The sequence below is a fragment of the Camelina sativa genome, chromosome 5 (assembly GCF_030686135.1).
Source record: "Camelina sativa cultivar CO46 ecotype springtype chromosome 5, ASM3068613v1".
NCBI classification, from domain to species: Eukaryota; Viridiplantae; Streptophyta; class Magnoliopsida; order Brassicales; family Brassicaceae; genus Camelina; species Camelina sativa.
Window position 1 is genome coordinate 39,124,235 of NC_141884.1, and position 19,675 is coordinate 39,143,909.

Genomic DNA, 19,675 nt, shown 5'->3' on the forward strand with positions numbered 1-19,675 from the left:
CTGATCGACGAAGGGCTCTTCTTCCCAAAGTGGCGATGGGATCGGTTGGTGGAAGAGCGTACCCGGCGCGAAGATCTATGTGCGGAAGTGGTAGTTCCCACACTTGAGCAGGGCGACCTTGACACCCTTGGTCGGAGGCTGTTCGAGGAGCGGGAGGAGATCGAAGCTTGTCGCGATCGTATCGACGTGCTTCGCCGTTATGTGAGGCAGTTGGAGAGCACAAGTTACTACTTTAGCGAAAGTAGTCGCGTCGATGGGGTCTGTACGTACCTCGAGGACATGGTTGGACGAGGTGTGGCTATTCCGATGGACCTGTTGAAGGATGCGAAAGAGTCGTGCCGCTATTGGCAGACGACAATTGGCGGGTTGGAATTTAACGTGCCTTCCAACGCCGATCTAGGAATTGAATGACTTGTCTTTGGTTTGTTGTTGTTTTTGTTTTTTTGTTTTTTTTTTTTTTTTTTGGTTTGTGCCGTAATGGGGTCGGCACCCGTATCAGACTGTTTCGCCTCTCTCTTTTTTTTTTAACAAGTTAAAATTTCATGTTACTTTCGAGAATTCTACTCTCACTCTTTTTTTTTTTGAAAAAGTGCGACTCGTGATGGTCGGCTTACCCTTTTAGTGCGAGTTAGGACTTGGCTTAAAATAACCGGGGGCGACCGTTAATAGTCGGCTTACCCTTTTTGTGCGAGTGCGACTCGGCTTAGAATAATACGTCGGAACGTCGGGTCATTACCGGGCCAGGGTAATAACTAAAATGATTCGCAAATGACGAGATATATTTTTTGAAAAAGAAATTTTATATTACTGGTGGCTGGTTCCCGTAGAATGGGACTGCCTACGTACCCCCCGATCAGGAGGGATCAAGCCGATCGTAGTTCACATTTACATGCTTATTCATACTTATAGAAAGGACGAGCTACACATAGCCGAGCTCGCTTGGTGATTTTCAGTAGTAGTAACGCTTGAGATGCATTGAATTCCAAGACCTCGGCACTGGTTTGCCGCCCATTGTTAAGAGTTCGTACACGCCGGGATGGACGACCTTAGACACTATATATGGACCTTCCCAATTAGCTCCCATTTTCCCGGCATCCGGTTCGGCGGTATTCTCAAAGACCTTGCGAAGGACGAGATCACCTTCGTCAAAATGCCGATTATGGACCTTTTTGTTATAGTACTTGGCTGCGGCGAGCTGATAGTTCTGGATTCGTAGGAGTGCTTTGTCTCGTTCTTCTTCCAACTCGTCGAGCCTATCCAAGAGCATCTGACTGTTGAGCGCGGTGTTCTGAACGAGCATTGTCCGCCGGAGGCTCGAACTGCCGACCTCTGCCGGTGCCATTGCTTCCATTCCGTAAGCTAGGGAGAATGGGGTTTGGTTAGTGGACGTCCTTGGGGTCGTCCGGTAGGACCAAAGTACTCCATCAAGCTCGTCGGCCCAAGCACCCTTCTTGGCGTCTAGTCTTTTCTTAAGACCATCGAGTATGGTTTTGTTGGTAGCTTCTGCCTGGCCGTTCCCTTGTGGATACCTCGGCGTCGACTTGCTTAGTTTGATTCGCCATCTTGCACAAAAATTTTCGAACTGCAGGGAGATGAACTGTGAGCCGTTGTCGGTGATTATCTCGTATGGGAGGCCGTGGCGACAGATTACGTATTTCCAGACGAAGAGTTGGACGTCCCTCGCTTTGATATTTGCGTAGGATTCGGCCTCGACCCATTTAGTGAAATAATCGGTTAGGACGAGTATATATCGCTTTTGTCTGGAAGTTGGTAATGGGCCGATGATGTCCATCGCCCAGCGCATGAAAGGGTAAGGGGCTACTCCAGCTCGTAGCAGTTCGGTCGGCTGATGAATAATGGGGGCGTGTCGCTGGCATTTTTCACACTTGGCGACGAACTTTTCACAATCAGATATCATCGTAGGCCAGTAATGGCCATGCTTCCTGATTCGTAGTGCTAGGGCTCGGCCACCTGAGTGATTTCCTCCAGCTCCCTCGTGCATTTCCATCATGACACGCTCGGTGTCGTCGCCGTGTATGCAAAGCAACAAGGCTCCTGCCGCCGTCCACCGGAGCAAATGGTCTTTCATCAAAGTGTAGTGGGCGGCCTTGGCTTTTAATCTTCGTCTAGCCCATTTATCTGTTGGCACGTCACCGTCGGCTAGGTATGCTCGGATTTCGACCCGCCAATCCGTCGCGTCGCTGCCAGATGCGGGTTCGCACCCTCGGCCTGACCTCATCGTTCGATAAGTCGTCCTTATTTCATTGGGTTGGTGGAGTGCGAGGCACGTCTCGGCGTAATTTTCACTTATGCTCGGCGTATCTATGCTTTCTACCGGGATTATTCGCCGAAGATCGGGATCCGATGTTGAGGCGAGTGCTGCCAAAGCGTCGGCCGGAGCATTGTCTCCTCTGGGAATTTTGACGAGTTCGAATTCGTCAAAGCGCTTTGAAAAAATCTTAACGACACTAAGGTAGGCGGCCAAAGGTTCGCTCTTGGTGTCGCACTCGCCGCTGAACTGGCTGGCGACAAGCTGGGAATCGCAAAAAGCCCGTATCCGCTTAATCTGCATTCCGTTAGCGAGCTTAAGACCGGCGATGAGTGCTTCGTACTCGGCGACGTTGTTGGTTGCTTGGAATCGAAGGCGGAAGGACTGCTCCAAAATTTCCCCGGTCGGCGAAGTTAGTCGAATCCCTATGCCCGATCCAAGATGAGAGGACGCTCCGTCCACATGCAAGGTCCATCGGTCATCTGACGGGTCGACAGGTGTTGGTTTGGCCTCCCCAAACGGCAGCTCAATCAAGAAATCGGCGAGTACTTGGGACTTTGCAGCCGGCCGAGTTCGATACTCGATGTCGTACTCACTAAGTTCAATTGCCCACTTCGTTAGTCGACCCGATTGGTTCGGGCTGTGCAATATAGATCGTAAAGGTTGGTTGGACAGGACAGCGATAGTATGTGACTGGAAATACGGTCGGAGCTTTTTTGCCGACGTGACTACTGCCAGGGCGACCTTTTCAACTGTTGGGTAGCGAGTTTCCGCGTCGTCAAGTGATTTGCTTATATAAAAGATGGGTCGTTGCTCTCCTCGGTCGTCTTTAACGAGTACACCACTGACGGCCGACTCCGAGACCGCGATATAGAGAAATAAGATTTCGCCGAGCTCCGGCTTTGCTAAGATTGGTGGGGTCGATAAATAATTTTTTAGCTCGTTGAACGCGCTGTGACAGGCGTCGGTCCACTCGAACTTGCCCTTTGTTTTGAGAAGCTGGTAAAATGGTAGACACTTGTCGGTCGATCTGGATATAAAACGATTTAGAGCAGCGATTCGTCCAGTTAATCGCTGTACTTCTCTGGCGTTCTTTGGTTGTGGTAGATAGATGATCGCCTTAATTTGCTTCGGGTTCGCCTCGATGCCTCGTCTGGTTACCAGGTACCCAAGGAATTCACCGGATTTCACTGCAAATGTGCATTTGGCCGGGTTTAGCTTCATCCCATACTTGTTGAGGGTGTCGAAGCATTGTCGCAGGTGAGTAATATGATCCTTGGCGTGCTGTGATTTAAAGAGCATATCATCAATATAGACCTCCATAGTCCGGCCGAGCTGCTCGGCAAACATCTTGTTGACTAGCCGTTGATACGTCGCTCCCGCGTTTTTCAGACCAAAAGGCATGACCTTGTAGCAGTATGTCCCTCTATCCGTGATGAATGATGTTTTTTCCTGGTCGTCCTTGTGCATCATAATCTGGTTGTAACCGGAGAATGCGTCCATAAAGGTTAACAGCTCGTTGCCCGCAGTTGCTTCGACGAGCTGATCGATTCTTGGCAATGGGAAGCTATCCTTTGGGCAAGCCTTGTTAAGATCGGTAAAATCAACGCAAATTCGCCACTTCCCATTCTTCTTTTTGACGACTACCGGATTGGCTAGCCACTCTGGATATTTTACTTCCACGATTGACCCGGCACCGAGGAGTTTGTCAACTTCATCGTTTACTGCTTGCGACCGTTCAGGGCCTAACTTGCGCCGTTTCTGTTTGACCGGCTTATGCGTTGGGTCGGCATTGAGCTCGTGGGTCGTGACGCTTGGGTCGATTCCTTTCATATCAGTCACGCTCCATGCGAACGTTGAGATGTTGGTTTTGAGGAAAAGTATTAACTCGTCTCGCATGGCGGACGTTATTTCTGTGCCGATATTCACGCATCGTTTCTTGTCGTTCTCGTCTAAGCTCACCTCCTCGACCGCGGCAACGCCTTGTTGGACGGCAGTCGGCTTTCTGTCTGTCGGTGACGTGCTGTTGTCGCCGACTCGCGGCTTTGATTGCTATAATTTCTTTCCGGTGCGAAGCTTATGCTCGATCAGGAAACAGGCTCGTGCGGTTTGCTGGTTGCCGCGCAACGTGTACACCCCTTTTGAAGTTGGGAATTTAACGCACTGATGGTACGTTGATGGGACGGCTTTCATCTTGTGGATCCACGGGGTGCCGAGGATGACGTTGTAGATTGTCGGCTTGTCGATAACCGCGAAACGGAAATACCTGGCTATCCCCCCAACGAAGATCGGCAAAGTAATTGTGCCGACGGACATAAGGTGATCCCCGTCGAAACCCGTCAAAGAGTGACACTCTGGCATAATGTCCCGCTCGCCGATTTCCATTTTTGCCAAGACGTCTCTGAAGATGACGTTGACCGAGCTTCCAGTGTCGATCAATATTCTCGTCACCTCGCTTTCACCGATCAAGAGCTCGACGACCAACGGGTCGTTGTGCGGTAAATCCAAACCTTCCAGGTCTTTTCCGTCAAAGGTGATTGGCATACTTTCAGCCTCGAACCGCGACGGCAAAGACTTCGTCATTTCGGCTTTCTTAGTGTAATCTCTGATTGCTCTGACCGAATCGTTACATCCGGCTAGTCCACCCATTATCATGTTGATTCGTCTTATAGTCGGGGGACGTTGATCAGGCTTGCGGTCTGTATGCGGTCGTTTTTCGTGACCGCTGTCTTCACGTCGTTCAGCTAGTAGGTTTGGAATTTCCATCTCGTCTTCACTTTGGTCGGCTAATATCTTTGAATCTTTGACGAACTTTCGAGCGATATTTTCAGCGCGCTTGGCATCATTTCGTCCAGGTCGGGCTGTCTTGCTTTTGTCCGGCTCGACGACTATTGCGCCTTTCTTGTATCGTTCCATCAGAATCCTCTGGAGGTAATGACATTCGTCTGTCGAGTGGGTATTACTCTGATGGTAGTCGCAATACGAGGTTGCGCTATTTTCAGCTCCTTCTTTCCGGATATACTTGTTTTCGCTGATCGCAAAGGTTCGGCGAGTTCGATCTTGGTTCTTGGTGAAGTGCTGCCGTGGCTCGACATAATCGACTCTTGGAGCTGCGGCTATAGGCTGTCTGGTTATTGCACTTGCCTCCGAGGAATGCTTCTTGGCGTTGATAGCTTTCTCTTCTTCGAGCCCAATGTGTTTTGCAGCTCGGAGTAATGCCTCGGCTACGGTCTCGACATGTGTCAAAGATAATTCCTCCTTGAATCGAGATTCATACCATAGTGCGTTTCGGAGCGCAACGATTGCGGCCGCATCGGGGATTGAGATGTTGACATAAATCTCCTTGAATCGTCCAATAAAGGACCGAAGCGATTCCCCTTGTGCTGAGTTAAGGCATATAAGTCGGCGTGGGAATTCTTGTCCTCAATTAAAACAGAGAACTGCTTCAGAAACTCAGTTATCAGCTCCCTGATGCTGTCGATTGATCCTGGTGGTAGCCTCGAGAACCAACTCAAGGCGGTTCCTGTCAAATGTTCGGCGAAAACTTGACAAGCTCCTGCGTCGTATTCTGCCGGGCTGAACTGCAATGGGCCGAGGGCCACGCCGAAGGTGAGCAAGATGTCTCGTGGGTCGACCGTTCCATCGTAATGGCCCAACCTTGGCTTGACCGCTCGTTTGACCGCTGTTGTAGCGAGTTGTCGAGAGAATGGAGTTCGCTGTGTTGCCTCGAGCATGAGTCCGACTTCGGGTGCCTTATCCGTCGCTTTCTGGATCATTGCGGCCATTTCTTTCATTTGTTGTTTCATTGCTATTAGCTCGGCATCCTTCGTTCGATCTGCCACTTCGGTACCCTGCTCGGCAAGGCGCTGGACGGGATTACGCTCTAATCCGCCGGTCTGCACATACGGCCCTGGCGTTGTCCTTGCTGAGGTGAAGTTCATTGAGTTGAGCCGAGCGTTGTGGAGATGATTGATTTCATCTTGCGAATTGAACTGCGCCGCAGTGAGCGCATCCAAACGGTTGTTTGTTCGCTCTTCCTGCTGGTCGAGGCGCGTTAAGATTCCTCGGAACAGCTCGTCTATGCTAGAGACGGGCTGGTTGTTGAGCAGAGAGAGTTGTGTCGGAGCCTGTGGTGCCTCTGCGGTCGCTGGGGTCGTCAAATTTGTAGCTATGACGAACGTTTCTGGGCTTTCTACCGTCACAACTTTTCTTGGAGCGTCTGGCGCGGGAAGGACTATCTGCTCCGCTTGATCCGTCGCCGGGGTGATTGTTCCCCCCGACGAGCTTGCTTCTTTGCTTCTTTCCTTGTCAACTATCGTCATCTCGTTTAGTTGGTGTAGGTCCGTTCTTCAATTTTTCAGAAAACTTTGACTTGTTGTCCCCCTTCCTGGCGCGCCAAATTGTTGATGTCCCTTTTGGTCACAATTAGAATGTTTAGTTCGGTCAAGGGAGGGTCGAAGTTCTCTTTATTATATCGATGCCGAGGCACTAAAGGACGGACTACAACACAATGTAAACGAGTTACAAACAAAGTAATCGACAGGCTGATAGCTCGTCAACTCTCCGAGCTATAGGCTTGAAAACGTTGACTTTTTCTTGGACGAGCTGAGCTCTGGTTCTTGCTGTACGAATTCTGCTGCCTTTTTCACGATCCCCCTAAATGCGGGCCGTACGCCTGTATTTATAGGGAATCGTGTCGGTTCGTCCATATAAAAGACCATAATACCCTCCCTTCCTTTGGAGATTTATCATGGGCTTTTTCCTGGGCCAGGCCTCTTGTTTGAGGTGTGGATCCACCCTCAACAATATCAAACATTGACGGTAACTTGTTTGATTCGCGGTCGTCAAAAAAAAATTCAGTCTTAGAAAAAAGTATTCTGCAGCTCAGAATCTTCGATAGTACAAGTGAGTATAATCTCGTATAAGGGGTTGTCCTTTTTATATCTAATATGAACTAGATAAAAAGCTGCGCTAGGCCACAGAAATATTTTTATAATTTGTATTAATTTATTCTTAGTCTAATACATTTTTATTTAGAATTATTTTTACTTTAGCTTATTACAAATGATTAATTTATTTACTTTAATAAAAGTTTTAAAACTATTACTGAGAAATTCATTTTAAAAAAGATTTATTTATTAGATAAATATAAGCATTTATAAGAAAGTTTGAAGGATAACTAAGATCATGTTATTTCAACTTTATCATTTTTGGAAACTAAATATCAAACATTGCAGCTAAATGATATTTATATGTTTAGCAAAAAAAAAAAAAAAAATGGAGCAAAATCTTATATCTCTCGACAGTAGTTTTCTAATATGTTAGGTAAATTAAAGGTAAAAGCTAGAAGATTGATCGTGAAGCTTGTATCATCATGTAGTTCCCTCATGAAACTGCTTTTTTTCCATGGATGCAAATGTGCTCATGTTCTTTATCTTCTCCCAAACCCAAATTATGTCACATATTGAGATAAATGACTAAAAATGATGATAAATTTTTTAAAAGGATAGAGACGCTTCATTCTTATTAGGCAATATCTTCTTCCTAAAGATGGATTAATCTAGTAAAAGGCTAAAATTGTCGGTAACACATAAATTGCTTAGAACCTTTTGATCCTCTCGTTTTTATATTCTTTATCTCCAAACTCAACACGATTACATTCTTTTTCGCTTGAGGTTCATAAATCACCTTCTAGCTGGTTATGAATATTTACAAATCAGACTTTATTACTCGGATGGACAAGTCAATTACATTCTGATTCCAACGATGACTGTTTTCGGTGGAAAGTCGATGGTAAGGATGTTCGAGTCCGACTTCAATTCAGAAATTTCATCATCCATCTGATTCTAAATCTTCACCTATCAGAAAAAAAAATTAAATTGAAAATTGTTATCACATCTCAAATATGAGTATATGTAACGGAGGAAAGACTTTGGGGCCGGGTTTGGTTTTATCAGTTTATTCGGTTTTTTGGGTTATTTATTTATCAAACATTTTTCAAGAACTAATATTCTCCTCTCGAACTGATAAGGGTGAGATGCGTACACACAAAACGTATGCCGTAACATACACATGTACGTGTACATACATGCAATGGTGTGTAACGTGTTCGAAATGACTTGATCGAGAGCCCTTGAGATGCGGAAATAATAACTAATGAAAGTTCCCACTTCTTCCCCAAACATATTGTCCTTCTTTCTCTTTGGACAACTTCTCGTTATACCAATGATCAACTCGCTCAAATTATATTTTTTTATTCTTCTTCTTTTTTGTACAACCCGCGATTTGAAATTCGAACTAAGTCGGATGTATTAGATTTGAAGGAAACAATTATCTATAATAAATAAATAAAAAAAGTGGAAGATAAGGTAACGTTTTGGTGCTTAATAATCGAAGGATAAGAAAAAAAAGATAAAAATAAAAATTTATATATAAAAAAAAAGAATGTCATCTCTGTTCAGAATTTGTATTAAGACACCAAAAACCCCACGCCAATCATATTACATCAACACATATACTTTTTGTGAGTATGTGTCTTTTTTTTTTTTTTTTTTTTTTTTTTTTTTGTCGAGTGTGAGAATGTGTTTATTATTATATATAATCACATCACAAGTATTTCCTTTTTTTTTTTTTTTTTTTCGCTCTCTCTCTCTCTTTACCTCCTCTGTTTTTATTTTCTTACTCTGTTCCAATGGCGGAACAAAGCTGGATAAGAGGACCAATCATTGGGATATGTTTGGTTCTGTCACTTTTGATATATCCTTTCTTTGTCTGAGCAACACATGCAATATTGCTCTCATATAAGAGAGTTGGCTCTGTATTCTTACGAATTCTGCTACTTGATTTAATATGGCTCTGTATTTCCTGAGGAGTCCCGACTATATTAAGATCATAAACATATACCACGATTTTCACAAATCCGGAGTTTATTTTCTTAATGCAAACACATGGGCATATAGGATTATTCACATATTCTTCTTTTGTTAAATGCTCACTGAGACGATCATACCACATACGTCCATACTACTTTAACCCATCTAATGATCTTTGCAACTTTATTGCACATAACTCTTTGGACTAAGCTTTTAATACTTTTGGCATATTAAATCCATCAGGAACTCTCATATAGATATCAGTATCTAATGATCCATATAATTATTGTGTAACTACATCCATGAGACGCATGCCTAGATTTTCGCCAGCTAATAGACTCATTAGAAATCTAAACAATATTGCATCCATAATATGGGAATATGTTTCCTCATAATCAATCCCAGGTCTTTGAGAAAATCCTTGAGCTACAAGACAAGCCTTATATCTCGTAATTTCATTTTTCTCATTTCCTGTTCTAACGAATACCCACTTGTATCTAACCGGTCTCACATTTTCAGGCGTGAGTACAATAGGTCCGAATACATTTCGTTTATTAAGCGAGTCAAGTTCCACTTGTATTTCATCTTTCCATTTTGTCCAGTCATGTCTCTTTGACATTCATATACATACTTTAGCTCTAGATCCTCACTTTTCTCATCTATTTCCCATGAAACAAGGTACGAGAAAGTGTCATCAACATCATCGATTTTATTTCGATTCCATATATTTCCATTATGGATATAGTTGATAGAAAGTTCATGATTTTCTTTAGGCTCATGATGCTCAATAATTTCATTAGACTCATGATTCATTTCTTCCAAAATGCTTTCTGCTATTTTGGGTATATCATGCTTTTCAAATTCTTTTCTTTTTCTAGGATTATTATCCTTAGAACCAACTAGGCTACCACGCTTCAAACGTGTTATAGACTCTCGTGTATCATCTGCTTATCCACGTTCTTGTGGTATTTCAATTCTAGCAGGAACATTTTCAACTGGTATATATGATTTAGTTATTGTTTTGGTATCAACAAATGCATCAAGAAGTTGATTTGCAATACTCTGCACATGTATGACTCGTCGAACTTATATTTCGGACTGCTTTGTAGGAGGATTAAGGTGTAACAAAGATGGTACACACCATTTGATATATTTTCCTACTTGTTTATTTTCTCCCCCTAGAACCGAGAAAACTTTTTCTTCAAAATGACAATCGGCAAAACGTGTTGTAAAGACATCATCAGTCTGTGGTTCTAGGTATCTTATAATTGATGGAAAATCACAACCAGTATATATACCCAACCTTCTTTGTGATCCCATCTTTGTATTTTGTGAAGGTGTTATACGCAGATATATATCGCACAACCAAAAATCCTTAGATGGGATATATTTGGTTCTCGACCAAATGCAAACTGTAAAGGGGATTACATATGATATGCACTTGGTCTTATCCGAATAAGTGCTTCTGCATCCAAGATGGCATGTCCCCATACACAGGTTGGGAGTTTTGATCTCATGATCAATGGTCTTGCAATCAATTGTTGTGACACCCCAATTTTAGGGACATGTAAAGAGGTTTAAAAGAATTGATTTGCACACCTATGTCACCAAAAGTACACTTATCTTTTCGGTCAAGTGTCATGAGAGAACTCTAGAGTTAAGCATGCTTGAGTTGGAATAGTCTCAGGATGGGTGACCGTCCGGGAAGTGATTGTCGGAATTGTGCTAGTGAGGAAAAAACACAGGAAAAGATCATGTGGTGATTTGTACGGACGGTAAACAAGTATTTAAAGCCTACTGGACGTAGCAAACAACCTGTCAGATATGGATGGGCTCACGGGTGATACACCCCGACCCGGACCTCTCGGTGTCCCCGGTCACGGCTTCCATTCGGCCCTATTCCGGCCGAATATTCATTGAATCATTTACTTAGCTTTGGCTCGCGGCCTTGCTTCTTAAACCTTATACGCAGCGGAATATCATATTAACCTTGACCCGTCTCTTTGTGCTTAGCCATACAACCAACCAACCCCACATACTTTGCACATATTAGGGATGGGGACTTATAGTCCCTTCGGCTCATGGTGATCGATTGCGCTATCGGCTTCCCATACCACTCGTGTCCGAAGCTTGGTACCGGACGTACCGTGATACCTCGGTCAACTCATCGGTCTTGGTATCAGAGCCTGGTCGATCCAACGATCCGAACCCATAATCGAATCGCCGATCAACCACTGACCGGGCCGATACTTCCGACTAACTTGCCGACCACCTGACCGATCAATCTAACCTACGGCTCGTATCGTCGATCCTTGGATCACCCGATCCGACTAGCGATTGGATCACCAGTCAATCCTCGATCGATCCATCCATTGACGCAGATCGTCGATGACCTTTCGATTGGTCCGACGCTATGATCGAACTGTCGATCATCCTGCAATCAGTCCAACTCCATGGTCGAACCGCCGCTTATCCTTCGACCGGTTTGACCCGATTGTTGAATCGTCGCTCGTCTCATCGTACCGTCGATAGAGAGGTAGCGTGCGCATCAGTTCAGACGATGTACAGTAGTACTCGCCGAGCCGCATCCCCTTTTCTTCTTAGGAATTGATGGATGATGGATGGACGATGGTGGTGTTGGAAATGAAGGTAACGCCCTCTATTTATAGGGTCTTGGCCAAAGTCTAGGCCCCAAAAGGTACCTGTCCATCAAGATTCTTCGATCGCACACGTTCGATCGTGTACGTTCGGCTGTGCCTGTCCGGCCGTGCCTGTTTGGTCATGTCCATCCGTCCATGTCCGTTCGGTCACGCCTGTTCGGTCACCGCGTCCCATGACCACCCTGAGCTCTCCAGCTGACCTGTACACTGTCCACTACCGTCCAGCTGGCCGAGCTAGGTCGAGCTCCTTGGCAGCTGATCGAGCTAGTGGCAGCAGACTTGCAGCTGGTCGAACTGACGATAGCTGGCTGATAGCTATCCGCAGCTGGCCGATAGCTCATTATTACAATGTAAATTTCAGAAGTCTGAAATGGTCAAACTCATTTAAATTTTTTTGTCTTCTCTGCTTTGTTCGGTTTTAATTGATCAAATTATTTATATAGATTAAAAGGAGTACAAAAAAAGCTGATTTCGCTTGGAACGAGCCGCCAAGTAACTATATTATAGTCATTTTCACCAATTCAATTATGGAACCTCAAGATACAATTAATTAACACACCAAAGTTTCACAAATTTACTTAATTAATAAGAGATTTGATTTGGTTTTCTAACACATGAAAACTTAAATTAGAGGCAAAATAAAATAAAAGGAAAAAGATGCAAAATACTAACAAGACTAGGTACGGACCCGCACGTATGTGCGTGATTGATTTCAAAAACTATGTTTACTATAAGGTTTGTAATATATTATGTACACATAGAGTTATATTTATAAATATAATTATTTGTTAAATCATTTACAGTTCAAACTTATATTAGTTTGGTTTCATCCAGTTTGTGATTTTTGAAATAATAAAAGTTTTAGCACAAAATTCAGATTCACAAAACAACATACCCGAATCTAACGTTTACCGAATCAGTGATTAATCAGAATTGTATAAAACTTGTAAATTATAAAACAGATAAAAACCATCAAAAAGATTAAAACTTCTCAAAACGAATGACCTAAATTCTTAAGCGGGTTAAACCTATCCCGGTAGCTATACTCTATAATAACCCGTCCCTCAAAATCTTTAAAAAATAATATTAAAATATATATAATATTTTATATTTTTTTAATTTGTTAATTTTGAAATTAAGGAATCTTTAATATACGTTTAGTTTTATATATCAGAAATTTTCTATATGGAAAATTGAAAATTAGGATTTGCATAAGTTTAAATATTTTATAGTTTAAAATAAATTTAAGATGCCATCAAATTGTTTTTTAAAGAATTTTCCAATATCTATTATTCAAAATTAATTTCAATTTTTTTTAGTCAAAAAAATTTAAACAATAAGAAATAATATTATTTATATTTTTGAAAATATGATTTAAATATATATTTTTAACATCTCATGTTATAATTTTTTATTATATTATAATACATAGGTTTTGAAAATAATTTCTAAAACATGTAGAGGATAATATTTATTAATATTTACCAATTTTAGAATTTATAGGAACAAAAATTGTGTATATAAATAAATTGAATAGCAATGACGGTTTTATGTAATATTATCCCCTATATATTAATAGAGAAGCACACTTAAAAAAAAGCTAATGTGTCAGTGTTACAGAGCTCATGACACTTTAATCAACAATTAAAATCCAGAAATGTATTTAATTATCAATTTTATAACATATTTAATTATTATAAATAAATTATTCATTTATTTACCACTTTTATATATTTTTCTCATTTCATTTTTTAAACTTATGATTAGTTTAAATTAAATCAATTAGTCTAAAAAGTAATTTTTTTTATCTATTTAATGGTATAGTGATGTAGATGATAATGTTAAATATAAAATATGTGAATTTGATTTTTAGAAACACAAAAACACATCAAAAATTTCTACACCACTTTAAAATTATTTTCCAACTTCAAATATTTCACGGGTAAAACGTATTTTACCGAAAGTAAACGCAAAATTTGAAAAACTTTACTTACATATTTTGTTTTACACAAAATAAATCTTAAATCTCAAATAATAATTTTGCTCATAATATAAAAACACATCAAAAATTTCTATACCACCTTAAGATTCTTTTCCAAGTTTAAATATTTCACGGGTAAAACTTATTTTACCGAAATTAAACGCAAATTTGAAAAACTTTACTTACATATTTTGTTTTACACAAAATAAATCTTAAATCTCAAATAATAATTTTGCTCATAATATAAAAACACATCAAAAATTTCTACACCACCTTAAAATTCTTTTCCAAGTTCAAATATTTCACGGGTAAAACGTATTTTAACAAAAGTAAACGCAAATTTGAAAAATTTTACTTACATATTTTGTTTTACACAAAATAAATCTTAAATCTCAAATAATAATTTTGCTCATAATATTTTATTTAAATCGATTTATTCCGCACATAGGACGGGTTGGTACCTAGTAGAATATTAAGGACAAGTAATAAATTGGGCACAGATCTCTCTGGCAACGATACGTTAGCTTTTCTTCAAGAATGTTCCTCTTTTAATATACAGGGGATTTGAAATCAAACAAAGCAGAAAATAGTAAATTACTAAGCAATAATTAAAAGACAAATCCCTAGAACGTAATTGATTAAGAGTGATAAAGAGATGAAATATGGAGCTTCGTCTTTTTTTTTTTTTTGTGCAAAAAAATATGGAGCTTCAAATAACTTCTAACAAGCAACGATACTTAATAAATTACTAAGAGATAAAATATGGAGCTTGGAACGCGCCGCCAAGCCAACATAATGTAGCCACTTTACGCAATTAAATTATGGAACTTCAAGGAGCAATTAATTAACACAACAAGATTTCACAAATTTACCTAATTAATAAGAGATTTGATTTGGTTTTCTAACACATGTGTAACATCCACGAACTAATCCCTATGGTTTTGGGAGGGGTGTCGACACATGTGTAAATACTTGTCAAAAAGAAATTATATTTATACATAGTTACAAATATTAAAATCAATACAATACTTCTTAAACAAAAAAAATTCACTGATTTCGTGAGTCATCGATTATTCACATGTAAGGTGTGATTTATCGTATAAATATATTTCTGTTATTAAAATAAATAGTCGATTTATAAAACACCTAACTTTTTGTTTTCAGTATCGGAATCTAACATTGTATGTGATAAGGCTTTTTAGGTTTTTAAATTTTAATGCTTACTTAAAATTAACATCTTTAATAAATTTAAAATATATATAAATAAATTACAACTATGTATGTTTTTGTTCTTTGAGTTTATCTTCTCAGAAAATAATTACCACTAGGCTTTTGGATTTACATGAAACTAGAAAGAATTCCTAGTTCGAGAGTCGGTAGAAGAAGCCAATGTCCATATATATATATATTGGAGGCAGAGAGAGATCCTAAGAAGACTATTGAAGACACGAAGAAGGCGAATATTACTTGGTCTTCGTACGTTGTCGTTAGAAAAAGAAGATAGCATTAAGACACATCGGACTTCGGAGGATAATCTTTAGCATCGATGGAGGGGAGGAAGAGCCACGAAAGTGGAAAGATAGCGTCGTGTTCAGAGAGAGGAAGGAAAAGAAGTGAAGAAGAGAGACTGTCTCAAAGATGGAGGAAGAAGATAAGAGATGAATACTACGATGGTACATCATCATGGAAGAGGGACAGAAAACACAACATCTCTTGGTCGTCGTTGTCACAAAGAGGAAGAAGAATTGAAGACAAAAGTTGGAGATCAGATGATCTATCATCCATGGAAAAGGGAAAGATTGCACCGTCTTCATGGAGAGGAAGGAGAAGAAGAGATGAATATGACGGTGCATCATCATGGAAGAGGAAGAGCAACGGAAAAGACAAAATCTCTTGGTCTTTGTGGTCACGAAGAGAAAGAAGAACTGAAGAGTTACATCGGAGAAGAAGTGAAGACAGGCGAGATGATGCAACATCATGGAAGAGGAAGAGCAACGGGGAAGACAAATTCTCTTGGTCTTTGTGGTCATCACGAAGAGAAAGAAAAACTGAAGACTTACATCGGAGAAGAAGTGAAGACAGGAGAGATGATGCAACATCATGGAAGATAATTGAAAGAGCAAGCAAAAGAAAAAGAAGAAGGGAGGGAACTGATGAGATACTTAACCACGATGTGTTAGAACAAGTTATGTTGCGACTACCAGTGAAATCCCTGTTGAGATTCCAAACCGTGTCTAAACACTGGAGAGGTACGATAAGGTCCAAATCTTTTAAGGAAAGACACATGTTGCATCAGAAAACACAGGAACCCAAAGTTGTGTGTTTATATTCTTATACAAGGTATAGAAGCTGGTATAGGAAAGTTGCTCTAAAGACTATGAGGTTGGAGTGGTCTTCCGCTTGTCTAGTAGAAGAAGAAGAAGAAGGATATCATATTAGCGATGATAAAGGGATACCTACTAGCGACGAATATGGGAGTCCTTCTGATAGTATCGATGGTCTTGTCTGCTTGTATGCCTCCACAAGAGAAATTACAGTGATAAACCCAGCCACGAGATGGTCCTACAAGCTTCCTCTTGCCAACTTTCAAATAGACAACAATGACTCAGAGGTCCCTTTGCCAGGATTTGGAAAAGACTACGTTACTGGAACACACAAAATAGTGTGGTTACATAATATTAACAAGTACAATACCACCTTATCATGCGATATATTCGATTTTGAAGTCAAGCAATGGAGGCAGGTGCCTCCACCTCTTCCTGAACATCGCTTAAACAACACCAACTTACCAACTTTTGCAAACGGATGGCTTTATTGGTTCCACCTAGACTTGACCAAATTGATTGCTTTTGATCTTCACACGGACATGTTTCAAGTCATTCCAAATCCTATTATTGAGACATTATCATCATCCGTTGTTGATATGAGCTTCGGTAGCATAGACGACGACCGTCGTCTTGTGTGGGCTTTAGAGACAAATGGAGATGGCATGCAACACGTTTGGAGGCTCACTAACCACAACACTGGTGGGGCATTATTGAAAATGGACAAGTTGTTCTCCATTGACTTGAACAAGATTAACCCCACTTGCTATACGCCTCATGATGAGACTTCACTCTTCCACCCTGCGGCAATTTCCAAGAATGGTAACAAGGTGATGCTCTTTAAGCAATTCCTGGAGCCCCTCCTATTTCAACCCCCAAACTCTACATATCACATCTTGTCTTGTTCTCCTCTTCGTGACAGTCTCCTTGTTCCTTTTTTTCCAAGTTTAGTCTCTCCCTTTATGAGTTAATTTCAAGTTCTTAAAATGGATTTTAATTAGTGTCACATTATATGACATCTTGTTGAACGTTGTCATATTTTTCAGTGCAAGTTTCAGACTTAATTTGGATTATTTTTGATCATCTATTAGTTCACCATGATGCTTCTTCAAAGGATATTAAGAAGAAGTGCTTGGATCTCATCCTACTTGTGTGGTTTTTCATTCTATTTTCCTTATCTTTTATTTATTTAAGTATTCCGTATTCGGTTTCTATTTGGAGTTTCCTAATATTGTTATAGTAGTGCATGGTTAGAGTTCTACGTCAAAGTGGATTTCAAATATATATTCTGGAGGATAATTTCCTTGTAGCCATAGAATAATACAATTATCGATAATTAGTAAAATTACGATTTAGCAAATCTCTTTGTGTTCTAATTTGTTTGACGAGGATGGAATTGGAATACAAACACTACTTTACTTGTTCAAACCTGCTTAAGAGAGAATAGACCTCATGAACGACGACGATATCTGTTGATCTCCCTTTTGGTCACAATTAGAATGTTTAGTTCGGTCAAGGGAGGGTCGAAGTTCTCTTTATTATATCGATGCCGAGGCACTAAAGGACGGACTACAACACAATGTAAACGAGTTACAAACAAAGTAATCGACGGGCTGATAGCTCGTCAACTCTCCGAGCTATAGGCTTGAAAACGTTGACTTTTTCTTGGACGAGCTGAGCTCTGGTTCTTGCTGTACGAATTCTGCTGCCTTTTTCACGATCCCCCTAAATGCGGGCCGTACGCCTGTATTTATAGGGAATCGTGTCGGTTCGTCCATATAAAAGACCATAATACCCTCCCTTCCTTTGGAGATTTATCATGGGCTTTTTCCTGGGCCAGGCCTCTTGTTTGAGGTGTGGATCCACCCTCAACAGTAGTCCCCCCCCTCCACCTTTAGTTCGTAGTCTTTAGGCGAAGAATAATTGTGAAAAGATGAAAGGACGCTTTTCTGATTGGACAAACGAAGAGTCGCGCGTGAGAAAACGGTTTCCGATGCCCAGGGTCGAATCGTTGTGTGCGGTGCTTGACGCGCGTGAAATCCGGAAGTCGTATCGTCACCGAGCGCGTGTGGCAATGATGACGCTTCCAGATCCTTCCTTCTTCCCCTATAAATATCACTTCTCCCCTTGCCTCATTATCTTCTTCTCGCGCTTTGGTGCTGTCATCGTCCAGGTATTCTCCCTTCTTCCTATCTCGTCGTTATTTTGCTTTTTGTGTCGCGCTTTCGTTATGGATTCTCCTCGATCCTCGTCGTCTAACTCTTCCGCCGCGAGTCACCTTCGACGAGCTACAACTTCTGAATCCGGCGACTCCGCGAGATCTGCCCGTCGTCGTACTCGTTCTCCAAGTTCTTCTGACTCGTCCTCGACGGATTCGGACGCGGCTCAATTCGAGGAGCTGAAGCGTCGTCTTATTCCTGGGTCGGCGGCTCCAAGCTCGTCGGGGCTCCCTTGTAGGGTTCCGTCCCTGATAGACGAGCCCCTAAACGACGACCCATCGTTTCTTAATATGGACGACGTTCCTTTGCCGACCGTCAGTCGTTTCAACCACATGCCGCCGACATCGATAAAAATTGACGCGGCGATTGATGCAGTTCGCATCGGGAAGTTAAAAATTGACGTGACGACTGACGCGGTTAGTGCCCAGATACTAAGCACTAGGCCAAAGATTTTGATTCCGGAATCTTTTCAACGTCACTGGGATGCACCTCCCGGTTTTATTTGTCTCTCGGAGAAATATTTTACCGAGTGCGGGCTCACCTTCCCTCTCCCATCCTTTTTGATGACGTATTTCGCTCGTCGAAAGGCGGCTATTTCCCAATTTGCCCCGGCGACTTTTCGAAATGCTATCGGTCTTTCGATCATGGCCGAGGCTGCAAGGGTCACGCTTACTTGTGATCACTTTGAAGAGCTGACATGTCTGAATCCGTCGAGTCGGGAGAAGACGCCCGGTCTTTATTACGTAGCTTCGGGAAAGAAGACGACGCTCGTCGAGGGTGCCAAGGGCAAAACGTATAACTGGAAAGGCTCGTACTTCTTTTTGGAAGTTGCCGCGGGGGTTATGGAGGATCCGTCGATCCCTTGGTTTTCTGGGTGGAACCCTTCACCCGGTAGCCGATCCTTCTTGCTTAGTTATCTTCACTTGTATCTTTTGGCTTTACTTAACCCCTCTTTTTTTTTTTTTTTTTTTTAGTTGTTATTCCGAGGTGTCTGCTTCCGTACCCTTCTTCTTTGCAAGCCGAGATAGACGCAATTAAGCTCCATTGCCCTTACGTGTGGCCGGGTACCGAAAAAGATCGTCCAAGGAAACCACCGGGTCTTCGAAGAAAAACAGGTAATCCTTATGCGATCGATCCAACTCTTGTTTTTCTTCGAATTGTAGATTAATTCTGTTGTTTTGATTAGTCTCTCTTTTTTTTTTTTTTTTTTTTAGCCGAGACGATGGGTAAAATGAATATGAGTGTTCCCAACGCGTCTGCTCGTTATCGCCGAGCGTCGGACTCGTCTTCCGTTCCCCGTCCAACTTCCCAGTTGGACGGTCGACGTGATCACTCGTCCTCCGGTGCTGG

General features: G+C 41.6%; 2 protein-coding genes across 2 annotated transcripts; one reads left to right on the top strand and one right to left on the bottom strand.

Annotated features, from left to right (window-relative positions):
* Positions 1-3,902: 3,902 nt before the first annotated feature.
* LOC147944952 (uncharacterized) lies at positions 3,903-5,185 on the bottom strand. The gene has a single exon (XM_087451409.1). The coding sequence runs from the start codon at positions 5,183-5,185 to the stop codon at positions 4,322-4,324; it is 864 nt and encodes a 287-aa protein (XP_087307535.1). The 3' UTR covers positions 3,903-4,321.
* Positions 5,186-15,152: 9,967 nt separating this feature from the next.
* On the top strand, positions 15,153-17,251 carry LOC147944953 (putative F-box/kelch-repeat protein At1g12870). The gene has a single exon (XM_087451408.1). It carries the CDS (start codon positions 15,329-15,331, stop codon positions 17,075-17,077), a length of 1,749 nt encoding a protein of 582 aa, XP_087307534.1. The 5' UTR covers positions 15,153-15,328; the 3' UTR covers positions 17,078-17,251.
* The last annotated feature ends 2,424 nt before the right edge of the window (positions 17,252-19,675 follow it).

What these genes read in the sequence shown, in the direction of transcription:
- LOC147944953 (XM_087451408.1), top strand. Translation starts at nt 15,329, where the DNA reads ATGGAGGGGAGGAAGAGCCACGAAAGTGGAAAGATAGCGTCGTGTTCA.
- LOC147944952 (XM_087451409.1), bottom strand. Translation starts at nt 5,185, where the DNA reads ATGGAACGATACAAGAAAGGCGCAATAGTCGTCGAGCCGGACAAAAGC.